Source organism: Anguilla rostrata, chromosome 9 (assembly GCF_018555375.3).
Source record: "Anguilla rostrata isolate EN2019 chromosome 9, ASM1855537v3, whole genome shotgun sequence".
In the NCBI taxonomy this organism is placed as follows: domain Eukaryota; kingdom Metazoa; phylum Chordata; class Actinopteri; order Anguilliformes; family Anguillidae; genus Anguilla; species Anguilla rostrata.
In genome coordinates, this window is record NC_057941.1 from 50,585,813 (window position 1) to 50,613,312 (window position 27,500).

Sequence of the window (27,500 nt, forward strand, 5' to 3'; positions counted from 1 at the left end):
TCTCAGGCAAAATCGGTCTACTGTCAAGATGTACAGAGGTAGAAGCATCATCATGATAGAGAGGTGTACTCTCAGGTGAAATCAGTCTAGTATCACGATATACAGAGAGATAGCAGCATCATCGTGATCGAGAGGTGTACTCTCAGGCCAAGATCGGTCTACTATCACAATACAGTCTACTGCGGGGGAGTCACAATAATGCGTCTGGGATAGATACGTCTGTAGACAAATTGTCAACAGACTGCAGATCTGCACATGATGTGATTATCTCTGAAATGTACACACACATTAACTGTAACGTACACAATGACACATGTTATTAGCCAGCACAAGTACACTTCCATTATCTCTTTATGATAAACGAGTCTCATGAACAAATGAGCACATCACATGAGTATGTGATTATGCTAAACCGCACATTTCCCATTTATTCTGCGTCGACTGGATTCAGACGGTCTAGAAATGAGTCCTGATGGACTTCAGATGGAACTGAAATCACAGAGACGTGTTAAGGACCTAGAGCAGAAAATGCACGCGTCACAGGAAAATGGAGATGGGATTAAGATGGTGTTTGAAAAAAATGGGAAAACTGCAAATCTGCATTAACCCTGAGCTCTGAACAGCAGAAGGAGGGAAGGAGGGAAGGAGGGAGGGAGAGAGGAGAGAGGGAGAGAGGAGAGAGAGAGAGCGAGAGCAAGAGAGAAATGCTGAACGGTGAAAACCCTTTCCATTCCAGCTCTAGGAAATGCACTGCAGTTGAGCCTGAGTTTGGACAGGGAGGGGACCCGCTCTTTTATTTTGGGCTTCCTTCCAGCACCACGTAATTAACAGCAGGGAAGAACGCAGACTATTTAAAGCCATTTCAGGCACTGCCCCGGCTCTGGCGCTCACTGTGGGCTTTCATACGAAGACACGGGAGGTACGAAAAGCACAGACAGGAGCAATCGCTTTCAGAAGCCTGAACGTGAACCAGGGCGGAGCCACTCTCTGGTTGCCTGTCTTGCTCACTGGACAGGTGACTGTGCGGAGTTGTCCCCGGTTACGGGAAACGTGAAACAATGAGATGAGTTCTAGAGTGTTCCGCAGCAGCGTTCTGTACCTTCTCCAGGAGATAGCCAATCACCAGGAAGCCCTTCCCACCCAGCATCTGCTCCTGCATGGCCACTGAGCTCTTCAGCAGCTCCACCAGGAAGGCCAGGAGAGTGGCACTGTAACACACACACACACAAATACACGCACGCGCACGCACACGCACACACATAACCACATGCACACACACACACACACACACACACACACACAAAAACAACAGCACATGTCAGGCATGTTGAAATGTCAGTGCTTTATAAAGCCTTAGCGCCTCAGCAGCACTTGCTCATGCATTTAAAGCAGTGATGCTAACCGGCTTCAGGTGAAAGCTGCAGGAAAAGGCCCAGTAAAATCAATGCCATTAAAATGTGAAAGGCATTACAGGAGCACAATCAATTGCACAAATATCAGGGGACCGAACACAATGCCACCAGCGCGACCGTTTTAATGGGCCTCTGTGCGGATTACACTGCCGAGGTTCCACTGCTCATACACACACACAAAGCCTAATGAGTTTCATTGCAAGTGATTTATTTTCAGGTCAAATGCGGCCTTCAACACTCAAAACAAAGCATGCTGCAAACTCCATAACTGGAAAATATATATATATATATATCTTGTGACTTCCATCAACTGACATATTAAAATGTTTTTACGTATTTGAAAAGGCAAACTGTCTTGTGAATTTAGCACTTCATCCAACTGAATAATCTCGTATTACAAGACATTAATTTAATATCACGTCCCAGCATGATCAGTGAGTTATAAATGTCTAATAATACGCACAAACCCTGAATGGCAGCACTGCATTCATAAGACACGTGATGTGCACCGTAGCCTTGAGAAAGCAAGGCTGGCACAGTATTGAAATTTGCCTTTAACCCTTTGAAGAGCAGGTTTGTTTGGAACGTTTCTTCAGCATTCTAAGTCTGTGTTCTAGAACTCCACTGCTTTCAGTCACCGCACTAGTGATTGTGACATCAGCATTAGAATGTTCAGTTCAGAACTCAGCCACTGAGCAGAGGTGGGATTTGGCGGGTTGGTAAACAGGAAGCGGCGCGGACTCACCAGACGGTGGTCTCCACCTGGCTGTCGTTCTGCTGGCGGTAGTCCAGCTGGGCGAAGAGCGGGAACAGCACCTGGATCCCGCCGATGGAGTGGATGGCGCTGTGGATGGAGTGCGTCACGATGGCTTTCACATCCTGCACAGAGAGAGTGGTCATGCACAGAGAGCGGCTTTTAAATCCTGCACAGAGAGCCATGCTTTAAATCATCACAGAGAGGAAGAGAGACCATCTGAGTATTATCCACAGAGGGCACTTCACATCCTGCACAGAGAGAGCGATCATGCACAGAGAGCGGCATTTAAATCTTGCACAGAGAGTGCAATCATGCACAGAGGGCTACTTTCACATCCTGCACAGAGAGAGCGATCATGCACAGAGAGTGGCTTTTAAATCCTGCACAGAGAGTGCAATCATGCACAGAGTGCTACTTTCACATCCTGCACAGAGAGAGCAGGTTTTAAATCCTGCACAGAGAGCTACTTTCAGATCCTGCACAGAGGGCTACTTTCAGATCTTGCACAGAGGGCGGCTTTCACAGTCGCACACCGACCTGGAGCATGAGGGCGTGGGGCGAATGCACAAAGATGGAGGGGTTCTCCTTGGGCGAGGACTCCAGGCACAGCTGGGCGTCGGTGGCCTTGGCGTTGTAGGTGAAGGCGATGCTGCTGGCCAGCTTCCCGTCGTACAGCACCTGCTTGTGGTGCTCGGCCAGGTGGATGTCGCTCTCCGACTTGAACTTGAACGTGCTCTGAGAGACAAACAGAGAGAGAAAGACTTTCTTTTAGCACCCTTGTTATGTATTTATATATATATATTTCCTGATTCCTTGGCCAGTTTAAGTGTATACTTGCCAAGCCAATAAAACAAGTTTAAACTTGAACTGAAGTGACGGAGAGAGAGACAGAGAGAGCGAGGTTCAATCACTTTATTAGAAATTTTTTCTTTTTTATGCTTGCCCCCACCCCCATAAGTAAATAAATATATCACAATTTGTTCCATCCATGCAGCACCTGTTCCTCCACTCCTCCACTCCAGACAGAAAAGTAATTGTTGTGTCTGCTCTTGCTTTTTGTTTCCCACATTTACTTTGGCGGCACCGTGTAATCTCTCGCTTATAAAGCACCCTGACATTAAAATTGGGAGAGAGGGCAGACGAAGAGAGAGAGAGAGAGGGAGAGAGAGAGAGAGAGGGCAGACAGAGAGAGAGAGAGCGAGAGAGAGAGGGCAGAGAGAGAGAGAGAGAGAGAGCGAGAGAGAGAGAAAGAATGAGAAAGAGGTAATGAAATGGTCTACGGCAGACAAAAGGGTGTGTTAGTGTGGGGAGTCGGAGGCTTGGGGTGAATGATTAAAGGGGGGGGGGGGGGGCACAGCCACTGCATGAAAAGGTGCATTTACGGGGCGAGCAAAAATCCAAAAAAATGGACACATTTCCTGTCGGATGCGGCAGCATCAACCTCGGAAAAAACCACCGTGTCTGTGCCGGAAATGGACATAATTCTGTGCACGGAGGTGATTTAGCCCATGCTTACTGCGTGAACTAGACCCGACGTTCACGGCTATGGACGACTGAAAATGAAAGAGAATTGAATTTTTATCAGACCTGCGTTTTTCTGTGGTTGTTCCAGTGACCTTGGGAATGCGCTCATTGCGGCGTCGCTTCGGATAAAAGCGTCTGCCAAATAAAAGTAACGTGATGTTCTTTTCCAGACGCTCGGCGTTAATGGCCAGACACGGCCGTCCACGGCTCAGGACACGCCGTGAAATTTCAGCGCGGGCGGGAGTCCGTCAATTAATCGAGTTGTCAGAGTCCAGAAATCCCCGATCGCAGAAGTTTCCGGAAACACACGCGTGTGACAAGGGGGAAATTTCTCCGCTGAACGCCCGACGCACCCCAAATTTCACCGAAATTTAACACGTCGGACGTCTCCCACAAACGCATGAATCACCGAAGCACCCTAAGCCTGCGGACTGCAGCCGGAGCGGAGATTCCTGCTGGCTCAGAACGGTTCCCGCCAAAACAAATTTCAGCCCCGATATTCTAGGGACGATCCCCGTCCGCATCGATAAAATAAACAACGGCAGAGCGAGTTTTTTAGCCGCCAGCTCGGCGGATCGCCGTGGAGACGCGGCGCGCTACATTATCCTAATTGACGCGACGCAAGCGGGCGAGAGTTCGCTCGATAGCGGAGGGGAGGCCGTCGGCGGGCGGGGGGGGGATTTACGAGGCGCCTTAATTACGAGCGGCCCCGCGGGACGTGAACGAATTCATAAATAAGGACCACGCGAGGGCAGAAACGACGTTGATGAAGCGCGGCACGGCTGCCAAAAAATCTCCCGCTCCAAATAAGGGACACGGTGTGCAGACTGGGGAGAACAGATCCTACACTATTGAGAGGGGAGGGGTCGACTGCCTGTGTATTCATTCTGTTTTTATTGGTCATCATTTTGCAGATAACCCCAAAACTGCCCAGGCTAGAGGGGTAACCCTCTTTAAGACACATTTCATTCAGCCTCTCTCTCTCTCTCACTCACTCACTCACACAAACACACAGAAAAAACAAAAAAAACAAAATGTATAATACAAAAATTATTGTGCTAATCTCCCTCTCTCCCTCACTCTCTCCATCTCCCCCTGCGCTCTCTCCGTCACTTTATCTCTCTCACTCACAATCCTGCTCTCCCTCTCTCCCTCTCTCCCCTCCTTCGCTCCTGAACATGTCACAGAGAGGGGGATTAATGACCCCGCTAACGACAAGGCTGCAGAAACATGGCCCAGCCACCCGGCAACAGTATCCAGGCTATCTGCCACCCACCCCTCTGTCTACACAGACATGCCAAGGATCAAAGCCCAGACAGTTCTGTGGCCAGCCCAGCTCTCGGCCTCCGGTGGCTGGCTGGCAGAGTCACCCTCAGTGGGCGCTGGTTCAGGAAAACCCCAGGCTTCAGAGATAAAGGGCCTTAAGGGAATGATGTTTAACCCTTTGAAGAGTAGCTTCTCCGGACTGTTTTTTTTTCCTTCAAAATTCCACGCCAGTGTTCTAGAACTCCGTTGCGTTTAATTCCCAGTAGTGATTGTTACATCAGCATTAGAATGTTCAGTAAAGAACATTCTAATCACATACCGTATGTATGACCTCACACCTTTAAAGGGATAATCTCATGTTGAATTTTACTTCCACGCTTAGACACACGCAGCTTAACACGGACCACGCGGTTAAGGCGGGGCCTCTGTAACCGTAGCGATCTGCCATTGCCGCCGAGTTCCTAAGCACGGCGCTTAACCTCTAGCTTTGAACCCCCCCAAAGTTTCTGCTTCCTGTGTATGACCGAGCAAAGCTATTCCACACATTAACCCTTCTCTGTGCCCCCTTAATATGCACACAGACCTCAACCTGAAAAATCTTTCGTAATCCGCTCTATTAATCCCTATTAAAAATGTTTTTTAAAAAACTCAGCGAAATCCAGCACCTGAGGCTATTTTTCCTGTGCCCTGAGAGATTAGTACCTCAAGGCTTTCTTCACAACTGTCAGATTTACACCTGGAACCAGCTTTGCGTCCCTTCTAATGCTTGTGTGTCAAATGCAGATAAGAATAGCCGAGGATAAAATAATTATTTTTTCCCGCTGCTGTTATTACATTGTTATTACACAGTCACTATGCATTTATAAATGCCACGGTTATTATTTCTGCAGTTATATTATTCCTCATTGCTTTCATCAAGACAATGGTTAAATGGTTCTCATCTGAAGCTTTCATCATATCAAAGGAGAGAGCGAGCTTTCATGCAGCAGACATTAATGAATAACTGTCTTAGCACATCACATATTATGTCTACATCAATACCTGTAGGTGCTTTACAGAAAGGATTTTATACAGTCGGGATTAAATTAACACAGCAAGAGATAACATTGCAAACTTGTTAAACAAGGTGGCTCTCCTTTCAGAAAGAACAGACAGCTCCCCAGAACACGTCTGCATTCGCTGACATCTTAGGTCCAAACCGTCGAAAAGGTCAACACCGTACCGACACTCCATCTTTGATATTCCTTCAGTTAATTTCACTCGCTCAACCCCTCAAATAGCACAGTGCAGTCTGGCCTGGCACTGCAGTCCCCCTCAGCTTGTCCTGGCTAAATCAACATTCTGTTTCGCTGGACCGCAACAGCGGGGCCAGCCCTACAAACGCGAATGTCTGTGACTGAGTCACCGAGTGATGGAGTTACACCATTGGTCAGCCGAGTTATGACGTCACACCATTGGTCGGCCAGTCGAGCCATATACTAGGTTTTGACCTGGTCTTGTTTCAAAATGAACCACAACATGGCGATTAAATAAATTTAAGGATGTGCTGCAATTCTAAGCAATATCACAAGAATGCAATGATTCCTACGCTTTCCACAAGCTAAAAAAAAAAATGAAAAAAGAACTTAATAAAGGGTCAAGGGTCAAAGTTAATGTACTGGCTCAGTAAGCGGGTCATGGGCTAGAGAGGTTTGGGAACTTGCACCTTACAGGAAGTGTGAGACAGGGACACGCAATCACCTACAGGGCACACACAGGCCGGGGCAGGGAGGAACCCATTTTCAATCACTCGCGCTTTACGAGGACATCAATCAGCGCTGCGCGAAAACAACCCAGCCCTGCGGCCCCCGCCCCCCCACCCCCCACCCCACCCCCCCAGTGCTATCGACTATGCCGCCCATGTCTACATCATGACACGCCAAAATAAAATTCTTTATAGCTACAATCTTCGCCACTGTCTGCTTGGGTTTATTCACCTTCACAAATGAACGTCTGAAATGAAACTCGGTGAACAAGACCGTGGCGGCGTTTTCCCCTCAAAAGGGATTTATCTTTTCTATGACTTTTTAATGAAGTTTTTCAGCAGGATAAATGATTTTAAATTGTTACTTTTATCGCCGCTGTTCGGAAATTCCCCATGAAATTAGGCTTCTGAGAAAGCGGAACGCCGGGGGAAATGTGTTTTTTTGAAACACGTTACTTTAAAAAAAAATATATATATATATATAATAAAAAATATTATATATATATATATTTTTTTTTTTTCTGACAATTCTGAAAACACTTGAAAAGATGTTCTTGGGCAATAATTACCACACACCGATGACAATGGAAAACGGAATACAAATGGAAATGTAAGGTTTTCAGTTTGTTAGCAATATGACAAAACTGTCAGGGCGATGACTTGAATTACACCATGGAAGAAGAATTAGCAAGACATCTGAATAGATTTCCATTTGAGAACTCCATTGCATTCAATCACCAGTAGTGACTGTGACATCAGCATTAGAATGTTCAGTTAACAACATTCTAATCACATATTTTTGATCATACACATGAGAAGGGTGAATTTGTCCTGCTCCACAGCTACGAGAACTCCATACTGACAGCGTTTTACAAATGGCGACTGCATCGCCGTGGGAACAAAAGGCTTGCGGTCATTCACCAGACAATCTGATCGATGACTGCACCGGCTTTCAACAACACAGTTCTTTCAAACAACATCTACATCCAAATCACAATCGTTAGGTCTTCATCCGATAAAAAATGCATCCTCCAGCCTGAAAACATGCTTATTGAATTTTGGGGTACACCCATAAGCGCCTCTTAAATTTCAAAATTTGCAGCTTAAGGGCAGGCAACACATCACCCAAAATTCAATCAGTGGAATCAACTTGCTGGAAAAACCTTCTTTTTCCCCCAATTCCTGAAACCAAACCCTTTATACTTTCGTTTCGTGATCACCTACAGCTGTGGCTAAAGTAATTTTACGAGGGGGTGGGCGGGGGGGAGGTACATGTAGCAAGCTTCTACTGACAGGGGTGTGCTGAATTGCAAACAGGAGTAAAGGAGGGCCCCCCCAACAAATTCAAATGAAGAGAGGGTCACATTTCCGCCCCTGTCGAGTCCGTTCAGCCTCCAGCCGGTTAGAGTGTGCAGGCAGCTGGCTCAACGCGCCAGATGTGCGCGCATCGCGTTCATTTATTTATTTATTTATATATGTATTTATTTTCCCACGGGACAAGCACAGTTCTCCCACAGTCATGCTCCAATGGTGTGAGAAATCAGAATTGATGGCCATCCCTCCCCTCCCCTCCATCACCCCCCTCTCCGCCCCCCCCTCCGCCTCCGACACGTTTCCCTCAGAACCACTGCCACTAAACGGGCTGGCCAATCAGGGGAGCCGACCGTGACCCCCGTTAACCTCGCCCTGGGCGTCTGAGGATTCTCATTTGGGACATATGAGGGGCCAGGTAATGGCTGCCCTGTTTCCTCTCACCCCCCCTGGCACCAAACCCCCCATTCCCCCACCCACACACCCCTGAGTGCTCCCTCCTCCAACTCCTCCCGCAATCAGCCCATCACCGCCGGACCTCTCTGCTTCGTGACGAGAGGTCCATTAACAAAGGGAACCAGCAAACCTGGACTGAGCACAGGAAGTGCCAGGCCAGTTAAACCTGTGTGCAATCTGAGAGCAGAACGGGTCTGTCGCAGTGCCGGATGCTCTGTAGTCCGTAGTTCTGCAGTTCTGCAGGTAAATGCGTGCCCCTGGATGGGCAGGACGGCTCTGTTCTCATCGTTATGCATTCTTACATTTTCTGCTTGTCTTTTCACTTCTCTGCCTGGCACAGTGCCCACCCCCCTAGTGAGACCCCCTCCCCTCCCATAATCCACAAGCTGCCTGACAGAATTAGTATTAACAGCCCTTTGAAGTATCTAACACCCAGGAAGCACCAAGCAGCACAGAGAGCTCCTTTAATAAATGAATATAAATGAGGGCTTATTGCCTCCAACAAACCAGTCCCCTGAGAAACAGGAAGTGGATAGGTGACCTCACAGGAAGTGAGATATGGACTCTGAGGGCGAGGAAGTCCAGACACCAGAAAAGCCTTGCAGCCTAGTGGCACCTTCTTAGAGGGATGAAAACATGATGTTTTTCACTACCTTTACTTTTTAAATAGTTTTATGTATCGCCAATATGTGTTGCTACTGCAGAAGTGCTTGTGTGTTATATATTGTGCTTATTGCATAAATATTCTGTTTATATTGAGCTGCCCCATTGGCTAAGCCTCTCTTCTAAATCTCAGCGGGACTGTCTGATTAAACACAGGCTAAGTAAATATTAATTTTGTCTTGAGGCAAATGCAGCTAGCCTCACCATGCGGGGTAGGGGGAGCAGATTGGGGGGGGGGGGGGGGTTTGTGCCTGAATTAGGACAGGAAATTGGCATTTTGTCCTTGATTGGGCCACTTAGGCAAACACGCGTTTGTGAGGAACACCTGCCGAGCCGGGGTTCCCCACGGGGGGTCCTGAGGGCCCATTAAACCGGCCAGCTTTGCTCTGCCAAACGAGCTCCCAATTAAGCTCCTGATTGAGCCGTTGATTGAGACTGGATCTGACGTCACGCGCGCTCGCTCTCCTTCAGTCCGTCGTCAAGGAAACGGTGGTTCCCGCTCGTCCGAGACCCTCGTCTAAACACGGACAATACGGACAGGCTCCCCCGCGGCAATCAGGAGCGATCGCCGTCGGTTCGCGCGGTAACCGAGCAACCAATCAAGCGCAGGGCGACAGAACGTGCCGTTAACGGCCAGATGAGCAGAGATAAATACGATGAGTAAAAACCCATCTGCACGGTGGCGCGAGGCCAGAGCTAACGGTGCGTTTTTCACGGAGGAACTGCAGGATCAGCGAGAGAGACGGCCAAGGAGGAGGATCTGTGCTTGATTAACCGGGTCTTACCTTGTATCCGGGCCCCAGCTGATGGATGGCGAATATCTGCGCGGGATTGAGCGCTTCGCTGAAGACGTACAGCGCCCCCAGCTGGCCGCAGAAGACCCTGTTGGCGTCAGCTGTCTCCGACGACCCCAGGAAGCATTTATCATAGCTCTGCAGGTACAGACACAGGGGACCAATCAGCAGCCATCAAATCTGCACCATAGGCCCAGAGGGACAAACACACACACACACACACACCACACACACACACACACACACACACACACACACACACATACACACACACACTCACAGCACACACATACACACACACACTCCCTAGATCCAGGGTCATCTCCTACTATTGGAAGTAAGAGATACTTTGAAGCATCCAAGATGCTTCACCCAGAAGAAGCTCGGTGAGAAGCTCTGCTCAGTCGAATGCACACAACTCCTATACGCACTCACATCTCTGTACAAATTGCTCGCTATCTTTCCAAAGTCATTCAGCGCGTCTCCCTCCCTCTCTTTGTTTTTCTTTTATTTTCCCTCCTAAAACATCACAGAGACGAGTTGCTACTCAAATAAAAACTTTGAGCTCCAACAACATGGCTCCCAAGACAAATCACTGGCAAAGGAAAAAAAAAAAAAAAAAACCAAAAACTGATGCTCCATTTCGCTGAAGATTCATGTTGCTTTCGCGGAATTTTCCGGCAGCTGAGGAAGATCAAACGAGTGCACCTCGCTGCTCCGGCAGAAACAACATCGAACACAGGTGAACGCTGACAGCCACAGACAGTCGAGACCTTGCCGCCAGAAAAAAACAAATAAATCCGCGCAAAAGGAAGACTGGTTCTTGGCCCCGTTTACCTACATCACCATCCTTTCCATTTATACTCCTTCAATACAATCCTTGCTCCTCCCATTTATAGTTTCCTCCCATCCAATTCCTACTCCACCCACAAAGAATTAGGCCCCGCCCCCATACCATAGCTCCTCCCTCCCAATTTCACTCAGACTCCTCCCCTCCAAACCTTACTCAAGACGATTAAGAGGTAAGCTCCTCCCCTTCCACGCTAGCTCCTCCCCAAACAGATTCTGCACCCCCCCGCTTTTTTCATTGCAATGTTCCCACGTACATCGCCATGACGACTGGAGCACTTACGTCGTTGGTGTTGACGTGCCAGGCCATGTCGCCGTAGGAGACCAGCTGCCCGTTGACGTAGCAGCGGATTTCGCTGTTTCGCCAGCGGTTGTAGATGTGAACGATGCTGATCATGTACCACTGAAACAAACAAACAAAAAAAAAAAAACACAGGGACTGTGGGTTATATCTCAAATATGTCAATCTAGGGCAGTGGCAACCAACCCTGTCCCTGGAGATCTACCATCCTGTAGGTTTTTACTCCAACGCTAATTTGGCACACCTGACTCTGCTAATTAGCAGCTCAACAGGATCTCTAGCTGTTGAATGAGGTGAGCTTTGATAGGGCTGGAGCGAAAACCTACAGGACGGTAGATCTGTAGGAACAGGGTTGGTTATCAATGATCTAGTAGGAGACTTATTGCCTACACAGTTTAATTGCACTCATAGGCCACATCTCCATGATACACACACACAAAAAAAGTAAGTAATTCAGAATATCAAAAACTGTTGTTCCATGTTACCTACGTTGGGAGTTACTCAATAATAACCTCTTGCTTTCAAATTAGTAACAAATTAACCACACAGGAATAGCTTCAATTTAATATAAAGTGTTACTCTCAATCATAATCACATTAGTTAACATGTACCAAGAGCACAAACAAGTTCAAGTGAACATCAAAAGGTTACTTAAAATGTCTGTTTTCAAACTGCGGACTCTAATGGATATACACTGCTTTAAGGCCAAACCTTGAAGCAGTCACCTGACATGACAGTGCAGTCCGGCATTGAGAAATCGTGGCTCAAGCTCTGATATAAATATCTGCTATTTTCCATCTGTTCTTGCGGTTGTTTTTCGAGGACAGCTGTATAAAAACATCTTTTTAAAAGATCATAAGGCACCATGTCTAATGATCTGAAATTATCAAAGGGACCTGAAGCATTATTCTTAGCAGAGTTGAAGAGGGAGACATCTTTCATTGCATTACTGTAATTTATCACAGCATTTTAAACACACACACGCACGCACGCACACGCACACAACACGACGCACACACACAAACATGCTCACACATGCTCACTTGCACGTGCGCACGCACACACTCACATGCTCACTTGCATGCGCACTGACACACACACACACACACACACACACTCAATGCACACACAATCACACTCACATACACACAATCACACTCACACACATACACACACTCACAGCACTGCACCAGCAGCTTCCACAGTGATAAAAACTCCCTGTCTCTCAGCGCGGAATCAGACGTGTCTGTTTGCTGAACACCGTGGGGCTGAACACCGCGGGGCTGGACGAGGACAGACACAGAGCCAGACACCGAGGCCAATATGGCGGGTCCGCTGCCACGGAAACCAGCTTTACGCACGGGGGGGGGGGGGGGACTCAAGGTTGTCTCGGGCTCCACCGAGCAATTCGATTTCTCTCCGCTTCCCGTCTCTGAATTATTCCTCCCTCTCTCTCTCTCTGGGCCAAAATGGGAAATGAGTCTTTCCTGAGTGTGTGTGTGGGGGGGGGGGGGAGGGGGGGACTATCACTTCAAAAAATCATTATAGCCATGGTCAAGGGGACCATTTCTCTGCCCGTTGCGGGGGATTTAAATGGGGCACCACATCTTCCGCAAAACCACCACAGGCGCAATTTTCTTTAAAAAATGCCCATATTGTACGCGGCCGACAATTGGCCGAGAGTCAGATGGAATTATTCATGAATCTCGTTTGCGTGCCGCGTTCCTTGCTCAGCGCGTGTAATCACAAGGAGAAATTTACATATGCATCGACGACAACGCCACGCGCGCTGCCCCCGTCCCCCCCCGCAAAAACAGCGGTTAACTGGGAACTGCGCCGGTCACGATTGGTCAATAAATCACACATGACTCTGGTCTAGTCTAGTATAGCTTTTCACACCTTCACACTAATGCGAGACATGGCGTATAAACAGCATCTTTCTGTGAAATTGTGGAAATAAAATAAAACTTTTCTTTAGTTTTCTGTTTTGCACGAAATAAATGCTTTTCACAAAAAATGAAACTACCGAGAGAATCCGACGAAAAATAATACTATCTCTAGGGCTCGTTGTTTTTTGTGCAAAAAGAGTTCCTGTGCTTTAGGTGCACTTGGGGTTACGTACAGCCAACCAATTTGTTTTCTGTTTCGCACACAAAAAAAGGTTTTCATAAAAAGTCAAACTATCGAGAGAACGTGATGAAAAAGAATGCTATCTCGGCCTTCCGTCCGTCAGGTGCACTTTGGGTACGTACCGCCAACCGACAACCTGGGGAACCGCCATTCCAGCCAGAGGAAAAAGAAACTTCGCGAGAAGTCAGGAGAGCATTAGCATTCTGCTGAGAGAAAAAACCCCCCCAAGACTTAAACGTCTAAGCATATTGCTCATTAAAATCCCATCGCATTAAGCGCCTAAGTGCATTTGCTGTCAGCTTGTTTCAATTGTCTGACTCGCGAAAAGGTCGTTAGAGCTTCGGAAACCGTTAAGTGAACTTTATTTAAATTCCCGTTGGCACGGCTGGGACTCGACACGAGGTCATACAACTGATTTGAAAACTCAATCTCGCACTGAAAAATCAAACTCAGTCTCAAACTTTGAAATCAAACTGAAATTCCAGCTCAGACACTGAAACCAAAATCAATCTCACACTCGAAAATCAAACTCAATCTCAAACTTTGAAATCCATCTACTGTAAAACTTAATTTCATTCTGAAATCAACTCTCTCACACTCTAGTAGTCTCTACTAAAACTCAAATTCAAAGTCGAACTCTGAAAGCAGATTCAAGGTCAAACTCAAACTCAAATTCAAACCCAGGTCCGGAAAATTTACTTAATGTACACTCATAGTACTGATCCTGGTTTCCCAGTTTTCACTGCAGCTCAGATGTACATTTTAAAGACAACCATGAAGAAACGGAGGCTAAAATTTGCCGACTCCTCTGCTGCCGTTCCATATAAAAGCCTCGTTCTGATTGGCCAGCTCTGTGAGACAATGGGAGCCACCAGCCAATGCCAACGCTGGAGCTCGGGGGCGCTTTGTCTCAGCGAAACCGCGAGTCACAGGGGTCTGAGCTGGAATCACAGGCTGGGGGGTTGCAGGAGCAAATCCCGGCTGTGCCACTTGCAGCGCACAGTGTGTGCACACTGACAGGCCTAAAAAGACCTGAGATTGCCGGCAGATCCTCCGGAAGTGTGTACGTGTCACGCGCTGACAAGTTCGTCCAGCGCAGTCAACGGAAACATAAACGCACCACAATTCACACGCTGTGTCCCAAAAGTCTGTTCTCATTTGTGCCTTCAGCACACCAACGAGCAAATTCCAACTCAAAATGCAGATCATATTAACATAAAGCCACTTATGTAAGCAATAGCCCCCGCCCCCCCCCCCCCCCCATCAATGCAGCGTCGGCTGCTTTGCAGTGCTTCAGCACCTCAGTGCTGAGTGTGGCCAACTGATTGGCCGAAGATTCCTCAGCCTTGTTTCCAAGGTCTGACCTGGCTGCTGATTGGAAGAAAAACTGTAAGATTCAGCAGACAATGCGGCCCTCCAGGACTGGAGATTATTCATTTATTTATTACACAATTTTTTTTTTTTTTACCGGGAAGTTCCACTGAGATAAAGAATTTTTTCTCCCAAGAGAGAAAGACCTGCTGAACTAAGACTGCAGTCGTACGTGATACGATCCACATTATTACGAAAAGCCCGCAACAAACAATTCCCAACCATGGGCGGTACCTTGCGCGGCTGGAAGTCGTACTTGACGCAGTGCTGGAACCCCTTGCCCTTGGACTTGAGCGACGTCACGATCAGGCAGTTCCCCACGAAGTGGGCCGAGTAGCCGATCCCTTTGCTGGTGCGAAAACTGCGAAAAGAGAAACAGACAGAGTGAGAGAGAGAGCGTTAAAGCATTACAAAATGACCTTAAAACACAGGTGTGTGTGTGTGTGTGTGTGTGAAACAGAATAACAGAGTGTTAAACCATTAGGAAATTACCTAAAACGTGTGTGTATGTGCGTGTGTGTGTATTAAACTGTTATAAAACGCAGCCTGAGCCAGAGATGGGTGACACACTCACAACAAAGAACTTGTGTGTGCGCTTCTAGTTTTCCAGGGGGTTAGACCTGTCCTGGATCTGTCTGATTGGCCCATTCAAAGGTCACTCAAATGACATCACTCTCTTTGGGAATGGCGGGTTTGGGGTGGTTTTGGAAGAGGGGTTTGGGTGATTCAGCCACACTTGCATCAACACATTTCCAAACCACCACAGAATTCAACACGGCATTCACTCAGGTAATTAAGTTCCAATGCCACAGCTCTCGTTCCTGATTTTAAAAATGGACCCGCCGAGAAATCATAATCACACCTGTTAACGTTTTCTGGGATAAACAACCCACCGGCAGCACTGAGCTGGTATCTCCGGTGCTTTAAACGAAAGTAATTACCCCCTTAGTTAAGTCATCAACGAGACCCGCAAGCAAAGCACGCCCAACTAGCCAAGAGTTTTAATAGTTTAATGGATACTCAGAAGCCGAGGGAATTTCCCATTTTTCCCCCCCTTATTAAAAACTCATATTCATATTTAACCCCTCAGGTTCTTCTTTCAACTGCCATAATTAGCAGACAAGCTCTCGGAGCCACGCGGACACAGTGATTGGACGAATGGGCAAGCACGTACCTGCATTGTATTTACATTACAGCCATTCAGCAGACACTGTTATCCAGAGCAACTTACACAACATATTTACATGGCATTTACATTGCATCCATTTATACAGCTGGATATACGCTGAAGCAATGCAGGTTAAATACCTTGCTGAAGGGTACAATGGCAGTGTCCTACCTGGGAATCGAACCTGGGACCTTTAGGTTAAAAGACCAGCTCCTTACCCAGTATACTACACTATTACACTACACACTATACCACATTATACTGGAGCCCACAGCGTCTGCCAGCTTTTGGGGTTTCGATGTAGTCTGCAGCCGATTTGGATGCTTATGCGCTTTAATTAATCACACAGGTGTGGGAAACACACCAAAAGAACAGACACCGCGGGCCTCCGGGACACACCCAGACACAGAGCACAGGCTCGTAGCTCAGCGGAGCGAATGAAAAGCCTTTTCAGAGAGGAAGTAAAGCAGGAGAGAAACACGCCCGCAGGAGTCGTAGGTTTTTGGCACAGCCCCCCGCCGCGGCCACGCCGGACCGTGTGACTTACTCCCACAGTTCAGTGCGTCCCGGCGCAACGACTCCCTTCCCCTCCGCCCAATATATAAAGGCGATAGACTTGTCCTGTAATTTGCGACAGGCAATAAAGCAGTGAATCATTTCTCCCTTACAGTAGGGTCCACTCCCCCCCCCCCCCCCCGCCCCGCCCCTCACCGGCTGCACATTTCCTCTCGGTTGCTATGGAATCCTGGCACCCGATCCTTCCTATTTCCCCGCCCACAGCCCCGGAGGACACGCCTCCTCATCCCACGCGGTGCGATTTTAACGTTCCCATTTTCTTTGATTCTGAGCCTAACTGGCATCACCAGAAGTTTTAAAAATGTGCCGCAAACAAAAAAATATATTTGCAACGAAAACTCACGAAGGACTTAGAAAAGGCTTTTACATCAGCAGTTTGCATTGAAAATTCGCTAGCTTACAGGTATGGTAACAACATTTAGGTTATTTGCTATTACTTTCCCCAAACAGCCAGGATTCAATCAAAATTTCCCTCTCACAATGTGTTTGTTTACTTTTTCTTCTTCTCAAACAGTTTTGCAACAAAAAAAACAACAAAAAGAAAACAATGTTAAAAATGGTTTGCTGGGGGGCCTCCAGTGGCGCAGCCCGTAGAGCACTTTCCACATGAGCCACAACGTCGGCGGTTCGAGTCCGACCGCCGACATCTGTCGCATGCCCCTCCCTCTCTCTCTGTTCGGGGAAAATGGACGTCACACCTCCTAAAAACAGGTCAGATTAGTGAAAACCCAGAGCCAGTGGGCATGTAAGCACCCATCTCAGGTTCTGTTGGCTCAGTCAGCAAATTTCCATAAAGGAAGATGGAAGACGCAGTACAAGTGCCTGTGTTGTGTGAGGCGAGCTCTGTGTTGTCACTTTACACTGGAACCACCATTTTTAATTTTTTTTTCGTTTTTTTTGTTTCCTATTTTTTCGGAGGAGAAAGAAAATGAAAAAGAAGTCTCGCCAAGACTGCCGCGGGGAGTATCATTACCCGCTCTGTTCACAACAGTTCATTTTTCATGGGAGTTGCCGATAACACTGCTCCCCTTCCAGGCCGCAGATCGCGTATCTTAAAAAATAGATTTGTCTTCCCACCGCAAAAAGAGATATCATATTTTGAAGGTGTACGGGCATCGATGGCTCCTATTCTGAAGGCTTTCCGCCGTTGATATTGCTTGGTCGGCTGTAGGCAGTGATTTGGAAGATGGAAGTGTTTTCTCACTGCTTTGCCGAAACTATTTCTGGAATGACACTGGCATCACATCAGTAGTTTTTCAAAACTTGCCTTAATGCGCAACACAAGACAGAAAGACAGAAAGAGAGATAAAAAGACAGAAAAGAAAGACAAGCAGACAGACAGGCAAGCAGATAGACCACCACAGATACAGTCTAAACGGGTAGGAATTTAGATAAACATTAATTTATACAGTACTTATCCAGTGATGGCTTATAGCAAGCAGGTCATGCACACAGTTACAAAGGCTGGTGCGCAGCCGACCGCATCACCAGGCCTAATGCACAGTATTTAGCGTTTAACTCACGCAGCTAACCTATTAACGTGACTCATCAGCACTTTAATCATTAAGTGGTTAACGGAACGGGTGCCCATGGCAACAGCACTATGAAGCTCTGTGATGGGCAGAGGTTGAGATCTCTCCACAGCTGCTCGGCACGATTAAAAATGTTTTGCCCTGCTCAAATATTTGCAGACAGCACTGTGTATATGTGTATATATATATCACTCTTCCTCTCTATCTCTCTATCACTCCCTCCCTCCCTAGCTCTCTTTCCCTCAGTCTCTTTCTCACTCCTGATTCACATCCTCTCTTCCTCTCCCTCAACCTCTGTCCCCTTCTTTCTCTCTCGCTCTCCCTCCCTCTCTCCCTCTCTTCCTCTCCCTCAACCTCTGTCCTCTTCTTTCTCTCTCGCTCTCCCTCCCTCTCTCTTCCTCTCCCTCAACCTCTGTCCCCTTCTTTCTCTCTCGCTCTCCCTCCCTCTCTCTCCCCCTCTTCCTCTCCCTCAACCTCTGTCCCCTTCTTTCTCTCTCGCTCTCCCTCCCTCCCTCCCTCTCTCTCCCTCTCTTTATCTCCCTCACCCTCTCGTTCCCTCAACAATGCCAGCTGACGATAATTGGCAGGCTGCTAATACCTCGGCGCTAATTACCCACAAGCCCCCGCAAAAGAGCCGCTCCTGTTTACTCGACGGTTAATAACGGAAAAATATGGCGGCTCGTCAGGACCTCGGCGGTCCCAGTGCGGCCTCTAGCCCACGGAAGCTCGGTGTTAGTTTTAATCAGGGAACCCATCAGTGCACCTTCTCCGTTATGTAAAACAAACCCCCAACCACCGTTCTCCCCTAACCAGCTTCGTCAGGAAAATGAACGAGACTGTTAAAATAAAAAGCTGCTCTGCATCATACACATTTTTGAGGAGCCAAAATGGACGACGGTACAGGGGCTGAACCAACATAGGCAGAGGCTAAAAATAACAGGATTCAGTCCCAACCCATTTACAGTTCCCAGTGGTCTCTGGAACAGAACATACAATATATCTCAATGTACAATAATCATAGCATTTATTTTTCAAAAGCTCAGTTCAGACCAGAATTATAACCACAAAAGTAACGAGAATTAAGAGCCCGAAGATGTGACAATTATATTTTCATTGATTAGTTCTTGATGTAGGCTATGGACTATGGCTGCACAACCCTGTTCCTGCAAATCTGCTGTCCTGTAAGTTTTCACTCCCAACCCCAACCAAGCACTCCTCATTCAACAGCTAAAGGTGTCATTGTGCTGCTAATTAGTAGCATGCAGGTGTGCCAAATTAGGGTTGGAGTGAAAACCTTCAGGACGGGACAGCTCCAGGAATAGGGTTGGGCAGCCCTAGTCTATAGGCTGTTTCCCTTTTAATATTGTTGTCTATTTTATGCCTAATGTTAAATGCTGAATTCTGAATCTACTTCCTGTTTTCAAGTTCATGCTCAGCTTCCTGTGCAAAACATAGTCCCCATTTGAGGCAATAAAATGTTTAATTCAATGAAGACCTTTTCATGGAAAAAAAAAATATTATTTGAATGTTACTAAATAAATACAACACGGTCCACAACAAAATGACAGTTAACAAATTAAATGTCTGTTTCCATAACAACAAGTCATTTTTTTTAAAAAAGGTCCAGGGGACTCAAGGGCAAGACCGCTCGCTAACAAGAAATACGGTCGCGGTATTTCAAGAACAACGACAGTTTATGATGTGTTCTGTACAACAAGCGCAACCCCTCTACTACTGACACAAATGAGCCGAAAAGTCGCACGCATCGTTTTCCAGCCCCCACAGGCCTCAGCGGCGTAGCTAACGGCGTTGGCTAAGTGTCTGGGCACCAGACCAGCTGAACCGTGCCGGTGGAGCACCCATTTTGTTTCCCGTAAGAGCGCGGGACGGCAGCTCAAATAAAGAGGGTTCAAGGAAATCGGCGAGCGCCTTGCAATGCCCGCCATTTTGATACGGCAGTGCTGACAGAATACTATTCTGGTTCCAACAATTTCCTCTGTTAATTTAACCCTTTAAGATGCAAGAGATCACAAATATGTGATTAGAATGTTCTTAAATGAACATTCCAATGCTGATGTCACAATCACTACTGGTAATAGAAAGCAATGGAGTTCTAGAGCACTGACTCAGAACACTGAAACATTCCAAACAACCTATTCCTCAAAGGGTTAAGTGCCACAGTATGTGTGTAACAGGAGACTCAGCAACAACCAATAGGATAGTGAATAACTGAAAATGTGAAGATTTGAAAATCCAATTGTATGTGCCTCCACAGTGTATCGTAAAAAGTGGTCAGTTTTTTTTTTAAAATTATAATTCATTATATTAAAAAAACAATGATTTGTACAAGACAAAAAACATCATATTATCAAAGAGTATCAAAGTATTAAACAGAGTACCAGTACAATAATGTACTCCCATGTTTCAAACAGGAAAAAAAAGAAATCTGTAAAAAATAAATGAAACCATTTCCTGGCTGCAAATTCTTCAAAGCCCTTTCCTAGCAGCCACTTCACTCGCTGTAGTTCACTCACATCCTTGAACAAAACAATTTTTTTCTTTTTTTTTTTTCGATTTTCACGTGGTCCCGAGACCCAGCACTCTGAATTATAAAAGGAGAGCTGATTAATCCAAAGGTCAGAATTAATGGGGCTCGGAGGCGGAGCACAGCTTGCTGCACTCTGTGTCCATGCTGCCTTTCCTGGTTTTAACCCATGTGATCAGAATGTTCTGAACTGAGCACTCTAGTGCTGATGTCACAATCACTACTGGTGACTGAAAGCAACAATGTTCTAGAACACCGACTCAGAACAAAACAAAAAAAAAAAATTACAAGGGTCAAAAGCCCCCCCCCCACCCCCATTCCTTCCTGTTCCTCCCTCGTCTTTCTTGGCGAAACTGAGAGGAGATTGTCCCCATTGATGGAGGATCAGGGCCGGTTCTCGGCACAGGAGATACCGGCAGCCGCTTAGGGCACCAATCCTTCTGGAAGGGACACCAAACGGGTCCGCAATCGCTAAATCCAGTACCCTTCCACACCCCCGCCCCTGGTGTGCAATCTCTGCGCCTAGAACTGGCCCAGATCCTCCAACAATAGGGACAATCTCCTCTCAGTTTGGTTATAGCCATGCCTGAGCACACACTCACCAGTACAGGTAGGGCTTGTCCTTGTCCACGTTGATGTTGTTGAGGGGGTCCATTCTGAACCAGGTGTTGAGGGTGAAGCCGTTCTGGTAAGGCCATTTGGCAATGGGAGGTAGGGCGATGGCCTGGGGACGATAAACAAACCTAACCTTAACCACCAGCCAACTTAACCTCAATCCACTCAGAGGACATCCAGCATCTCTCAAAAGTGTCTCTACTTTTGGTTGGCAATAAAGCAACTGTACCACAATAAACACACAGAGACTACTGTTTTACGTTGACAATGAAAATCAGTGGTTTAATTGGATAATTGGCACAGCATCCATACATAAACACGCCTACTGCGCCGTCTCCCTGGCGACGCAGCGCTTATGCATTCCTGACGCTAACGCTAATGTTCGCTAATGGAGTCGCTCTGGATAAGAGCACCCGTCACGTGCAATTAAAGTGGCTTAACTGATGGCAGGACTGTATGTACATGCAGCGACTTCAGCTCAGCTGTAAAATGCTATGAAAACGAGATACATGCGGGCTTTAATTGTTTTTTTTTTTTTTTTAACGGTCGCTGGTCTTGCGCGAGAAGGACGGTTGAGAGCCGTGCTGGCATAAACGTGTTCTCGCCTTCTAGGCTTCACTACATTTAAACTTCCGCGAGGCGTCGAGAGAGAGAGAGAGAGAGAGGGAGAGAGAGAGAGAGAGGGAGAGAAGGAGAGAGAGAGAGAGAGAGCGAGAGAGAGAGAGAGAGAGGGAGAGGAGGGAGAGAGAGGAGGGAGAGAGAGCGGGAAGGAGAGGGAGAGAGAGAGAGAGAGAGAGAGAGGGAGGGAGGGAGAGAGAGAGAGAGAGAGAGAGAGAGAGAGAGAGAGCCCCTCATTCACATCGCCGCAGAGGTACAACAAAAAGAAGAGCAAGAGCCTGGTTTCTGCCCAGTTTTCCTTCTGCTTCTCCGTAAAGAGAGACTCTGTAACAGCTCTCAGTGAAAAGCCCCACACAAAATAAATTGAATTTAACTGAAAAAGAGAGAAAGATTAGGTAGAACAATAGTAAAAAAAAAAAAAAAACTAAACAATTTAATTAAAACCTGAGTCAAAACAGTGGCAGTCGAAAACAAGAAGATTCTGAAATTGCCCCCGAAGGCAGTGAATTCCAGCTGAAGTCCAAATAGTTGTTTTTGTCCATCATTCCGGGCCTGAGGGGGCATAAAATGAAAGAGCAAGTCCATCCTAGGCCACAGTCACGCCTCGTGGACTGGGAATACAAGCCAGCGTTGTGAGCGTGTGCGATAATTGCCAATGTTCCAACTCAACAGTCGAAGATAAATAAAGTGGTAGAGTCTGCACAGCAGGGCTTCGAAGACGAAAACAAATCGGTGCTGATCACGTCTCAGACGGAGAGGGCAAGTCAACCTTTTCATAAAGACGACAGTGATGGGTGTTGTATTTATCACCTGCAATGAGCCTTGTATCAGTGTGGTGTCCATAGCGTCTAGAGGTTTAAGGGTAACAGCGTCTGCATGCCTATAAATGATGTCTCTGTTTTCTAAAAGAGATCGCCTGAATGGCTCTTTCTGCAATATACAGGAAGGGATGTTTTGCTTCTGTACAGATAGCACAATTATGACCTCAATTTCCTGGCGAGATTGTTAATATGAATTCTGAAGTTGAGTTTATCGTCTAACCAAATGCCAAGATATTCAATATGAGCATCATCTAAAGAGCAAGTTTGGAAACTGCTATCATAAATTACTTTCACTCTAGAAAACTGCATGCATTTTTAACTCTGTTTTCGCAACAAGTTTAAGGACGCAGTATTAGCACAGCTGTGCTTCCTGGTTGGAGGCGATTGGTTTGAACGGGGGAGGGGGAGGGGCTTACCGCCGCACTGCGTCCTGGGAAGTTGAAGAAGGTGTCAGGGCCGTGCCTCTGTGGCATCTGATTCAGCACCGACAGCAGCTTAATGGCGTGCCTCGGCTGCAGAGGAGGAGGAGGAGCGAGAGGAAGAGGGGGAAGAGGAGAAGGAAGAAAGAATGTGTGAGAAAGTGTACGAGAAGGAGGGGGGGACGAGGAGAAAGATGAAGAGGATGGAAAGGAAGAAAGGTGGAGGAAGAGAGAAACGTGTGAATAATGGCCAGAGGCATCCCTCAGAAGGTAACTCAGACAGAAATCCATCACTGCAACACCCTGCCCCTGCTTACACTGAATAAATGGCCTGTCAATCACAGCTCGCCGCCATGGCAACCCCAGAGAGAACTCCCTCGCCCCCAATCTCAGGAGGGCTTCCACGAGGGGAGATTATAGCCTGGGGTCGGTCAGGGGCTCCCCCAAGAGCCTGCAGCATTGGCTGGAGCTGTCAGCTGAGCGTCCCGCCCCTGACCCCTCCCTCCGGCCCTGGCCCCGCCCCCCCAGCCCCGCCCACTCACCCAGACTCCATTCTCTCCGCGCAGCATGCTGAAGAGCAGTTTCAGCTCCTTCACTGTGATGCTGTAGCTGGCCATCACCCCCAGCATGTCTACCAGCAGGTCTGAGAGAGAGAGGGAGGGAGGGAGGGAAGGAAGGTAGAGAGCAAGGAGGGGGGAAGGGGAGGGAGGGAGAGGGGGGGGAGAGAAAGCGGGGGGGGTGGGGAGGGAGGGGAGAAAGAGAGAAAGGAGGGAGAGGGAGGGGGGGACAGGAAGGAGAGGGGGGCAGAGAAGGAGATCGTAGGTTGAGGGAGAGGAAGAGAGAGGGAGAAAGAGAGACAGAAGAGGGAGTGAGAGAGAGAGGGAGAGGGAGAGAGAGAGGAAAAGCTCATATTAAACTGTCTCTATGGACACTACAAAATTGAATTTGATGCTCCGTAAGTCAATGAAAGTCCTGGAGTTATGCAAGCAAAACATGGCTCTTCCACACGCGGGAGCACATGCACACTGCGCAGGTCTCTCCCCTGAGTGCTCTCACATACACCACACATGAGAAGAGCGCTCATGAAAGAGATTTTCCCCCTATTAGTCAGGAGATACTCATTTTCCAGAGGGCCTCAAAGGTCTGAAAATCAGCACTTCCTGTCTTCCTGTCAAGAACGTTCCGTGCCCTTTGACCTATAATAGCAGAAGCGAATGTTCGGCGAATACCCAGCTGACACAAAACGTTCTCGCGATGTTGCGGCCATGTCATGGCAACGTCACAACACTGACGAAACATTCCGGTAACGTTGTGAGAACATTCTGCGTTAAGCGGCCCCAAAAATATTCAGGGTCATACAATAAGAAGCTCCTGGCTAATGAGGAAGGTCGCCACCATCTCCACCTTTAAAAGGCATCTTTTTTTTTTTTGAGGAAATGACATCACTCGGGGTGCGAGGAGAGGCGGAGGTCAGATAAAGGTGTTTCACAGTGCGTGCGGCCATTCAAAATTCAACCCACGCCGAATGCACTGCGCACCAAATGGAAAATCCTGGCCCCCGTATTTATTGCCAATTAAATTATGCATATTGGATTTTCCAACATCATATATAAAATATGCTTGAGGGGGGTTGGGGGGGAGAGAGGAAATTTCTCCATTAAGGTCCCACATTTTCCTGATCACAGAAACTCATTTGCTGCAGATCACGCACGGAGCGCTTTCTCAGACCGTCCTCTTCCCAAATCGCGGATGGCGAGGGGATTTTTTTTGGCGAAAGTCGGAAACGCAGGCCCTCCGAGACACGCTGCATATGCTTACGTGTGCGTGCGAGCGAGCGCACGCGTGTGCGTTCCCCATTTTTAAAGGGAAGAAAGAGCGCGATGTCGCTTTAGAGCGATGTGACTCGGGTTTGCGATGAACATCGCGGCGGTTAATGAGATTTGGAAAACGTCTTCCAACCTTTCCGCTCCTGCACAGGAGTCCCCCGTGAGTCTGAGATCGAGTTAATACACATCAAAGATGCAGACGGCCGTGTCCATGGCGACAGCCTTATAACCGTGTTCATTTAAAAAAAATAAAACATTTACTTGATTTGTTCAAGGAAATGGATGACACGTCTCTTTAAAAAACATGAAATCAGACTTTTTGGATGTTAGAAAACTGTGTGTCCCTTTCGCTCGCGACCACGCGGTACAGACCCCCGCCCCCCCCCCCCTCACCTGCGATCATGTCGTCCACGGCGGCCATCTTGAGCAGCACTTGCTGGATGAGGCCCACCTCGGTGCTGGTCTGCAGGTTGCGCACGCTCTTGCGCAGGATGGCGGTGAACATGCTCCAGATCTCCGCCTGGCACGTCACGTCGCAGTGCTCCAGCAGCTCCACCATGCAGCCGATGCTCTCCGCGTCCTGGATGATGAAGTTCATCTCCAGGTCGAACTCGCCGCCCACCAGCTGCAGGGAGGGGGGAGGGAGGGAAGGAGAAAAAGAAGAGAGAAAAATAATTAGTTGCATGACCTGCCAGGGTCAGCTTGTGCGAGAAAGTTTGGCTGAGTTCTGCTCTCAGAGCATCAACAGCCCCAGCGAATGCAGCCGGAACCTAACGGCAAATAAACATTAAATATCTCCATAGTAATAACATCTGAAAAAAAAAAAAAAAAACACGGTTGTTCTTCCTCCTCCGCACGACGGGAAGGAGACCGTGTCATTAAGGCGGTGCATAAACACCGCAAAGCAGCGGTTTTATTCTGCAGCTCGACAGGCGTGAAATCGGTCCTCCAGAGCGTCGTCTGCCCGAAGGCAGGAGACTGGCTACAGCCAGAGGAGCAGGGCTAGGCTAACGGGCCAAGGCTAGCCGAGACTCTGCGGTTATGGTCACAAAAAAATTAAAAAATACTCTACCCTCTTGTTGTGTGTGTGTGCACCAGAGACAGACAGAATGTGCATATGTTTGTGTTCATTACTTTAAGCCCTTTTCAGGAGACTGGCTACAGCCAGTGGAGCAGGACTAGGCTAACAGCGGGACAAAAAAAAACATAGATCAGATTAATTGTCAGTTAAACGTTGCTTGACTGGACAGACACAGGCTGGAGTGTTTACGGTCATGTCTGGTACCGGCGAAGTCCAGAACCGGTGTAACTCCCGATATGGAGCTGGGTATATCCAGGAAGCCCCCGTCCACGTCTGATTTCGTCAGTTTACTCCCCAGTCATCGTATGCAAGGAGCGTCTGATTTTCCAGGAAACGAAACACGAGGAGACGAACGGCATAACTCACGGAGTTCAACATTCGCACAAGGGCCCCCCCCCTCCCCCTCTCTCTGCGTAGCCAAAAAGTTACTACATTATCCAATTTGTAGCTCATTACAAATCTTCAGGGCCTCTGTTTAAAAAATGTGTTCCAGCGAGAGCTCTCTCCCTCTCTCTCCCCCCGCGCGATCTTTGGGCCTTTGCGGTAGCGATGCCAGAGTGTTAGCCGCAAGGCCCAAAAGCGGCGCTCAGACACCAACAAGTTTGGCAGTTAAGAGAGAGAGCGAGGCTAAACTCGCGGAGCCTGATTGATTTTTTCGGCATTCGTTCGCCATTAGCCGAAATTAGACCTAAACGCTGGGAGCTATCGATTCGGACGAATCCGTCGTCTCGTTATTGACTTCTTTAACTTTACTCCGGGAGTTCCAATTAGGATGAGGGAGGTCGCCACACCGTTTGCATAATGCATGAACCTCGGTTTCCCTTCTATATTAATTATTTTTTCTTTGTTTTTTTTTTTTTTTTGTTGCACTTAGCGATTTTGAACATTTCTTGATTCTCTCTTTCGACGCCCTACTTCCAGATTTGGCTCATTTCAAACCGAGACACGTCCCATGGCTGCTATGTCCTCCACCGTTTCTGAAGGACCTTGGGAGCACGCAGAGTCAATGAAACAGGCAGCCAGAGAACCACTGCCTGTCACCCGGCAACCTGCCATGGGTAGCAAGAGCACTGCTGACAACAACGACAACAACGACAATTTCCACAAGAACAACAACGACAATTTCAACAAGAGCAACAACAAGAACAAGACGACAATGACAATGACAACAAATGCAACAACAATTACAAGTACAACGTCAATGACGACAACACGACGATGACGACAACAATTGCAACAACGGTGACAATGACAACACCCACACAACAACAACAATTACAACAAGAGCAAAAATGACAATACATTGACAACAACAACAACAACAATTACAGCAACAACTACGACAACAATTATACTAACAGCAGTGTGTTGACTTTCTCAGTGGCACACCAAAGAGCAAGAATAATTGGGGGGGGGGGGGTTACTGAAGAGATGCCAGCCCCTGACAGATAGGGTAACAGGAGGATTACACAGCCAATTAACTTTTAGGGGGAGTGATTAGGGGGTAACAGATGGGGCGAGCCGTGCAAACACTTGGGCTTTAACCCCAGGGATTTAAGAACCCGCTACGCTTTCAACGAGAGCCACAAACTCTTTAATGACTGGCAGGAGTCACAGCTCTGACTGAAGATCTTCTCCTGAAAGACGGCCCTCCAACGGAGCAGCCATTCCACCGGACCTGGGTCAGGGTATCTGAAATGCTTTGAAAAGCTTTGTGAGGA

At 47.6% G+C, this 27,500-nt stretch overlaps 1 protein-coding gene across 5 annotated transcripts in view; it reads right to left on the reverse strand.

Annotated features, from left to right (window-relative positions):
* The window catches only part of nbeaa (neurobeachin a), a 174,053-nt gene that overhangs the window by 75,580 nt on the left and 70,973 nt on the right, over positions 1–27,500 (reverse strand). For all 5 annotated transcript variants that reach the window (XM_064352726.1, XM_064352722.1, XM_064352721.1 and 2 more), the window contains 10 exons: positions 25,092–25,323; positions 23,415–23,515; positions 22,870–22,965; positions 21,002–21,123; positions 14,813–14,939; positions 11,060–11,179; positions 9,919–10,065; positions 2,707–2,904; positions 2,158–2,291; positions 1,100–1,208 (listed from right to left, as the gene is read on the reverse strand). In XM_064352726.1, coding sequence (XP_064208796.1) covers positions 1,100–1,208; positions 2,158–2,291; positions 2,707–2,904; positions 9,919–10,065; positions 11,060–11,179; positions 14,813–14,939; positions 21,002–21,123; positions 22,870–22,965; positions 23,415–23,515; positions 25,092–25,323 — 1,386 coding nt within the window. The remainder of the gene's footprint in view (positions 1–1,099; positions 1,209–2,157; positions 2,292–2,706; positions 2,905–9,918; positions 10,066–11,059; positions 11,180–14,812; positions 14,940–21,001; positions 21,124–22,869; positions 22,966–23,414; positions 23,516–25,091; positions 25,324–27,500) is intronic.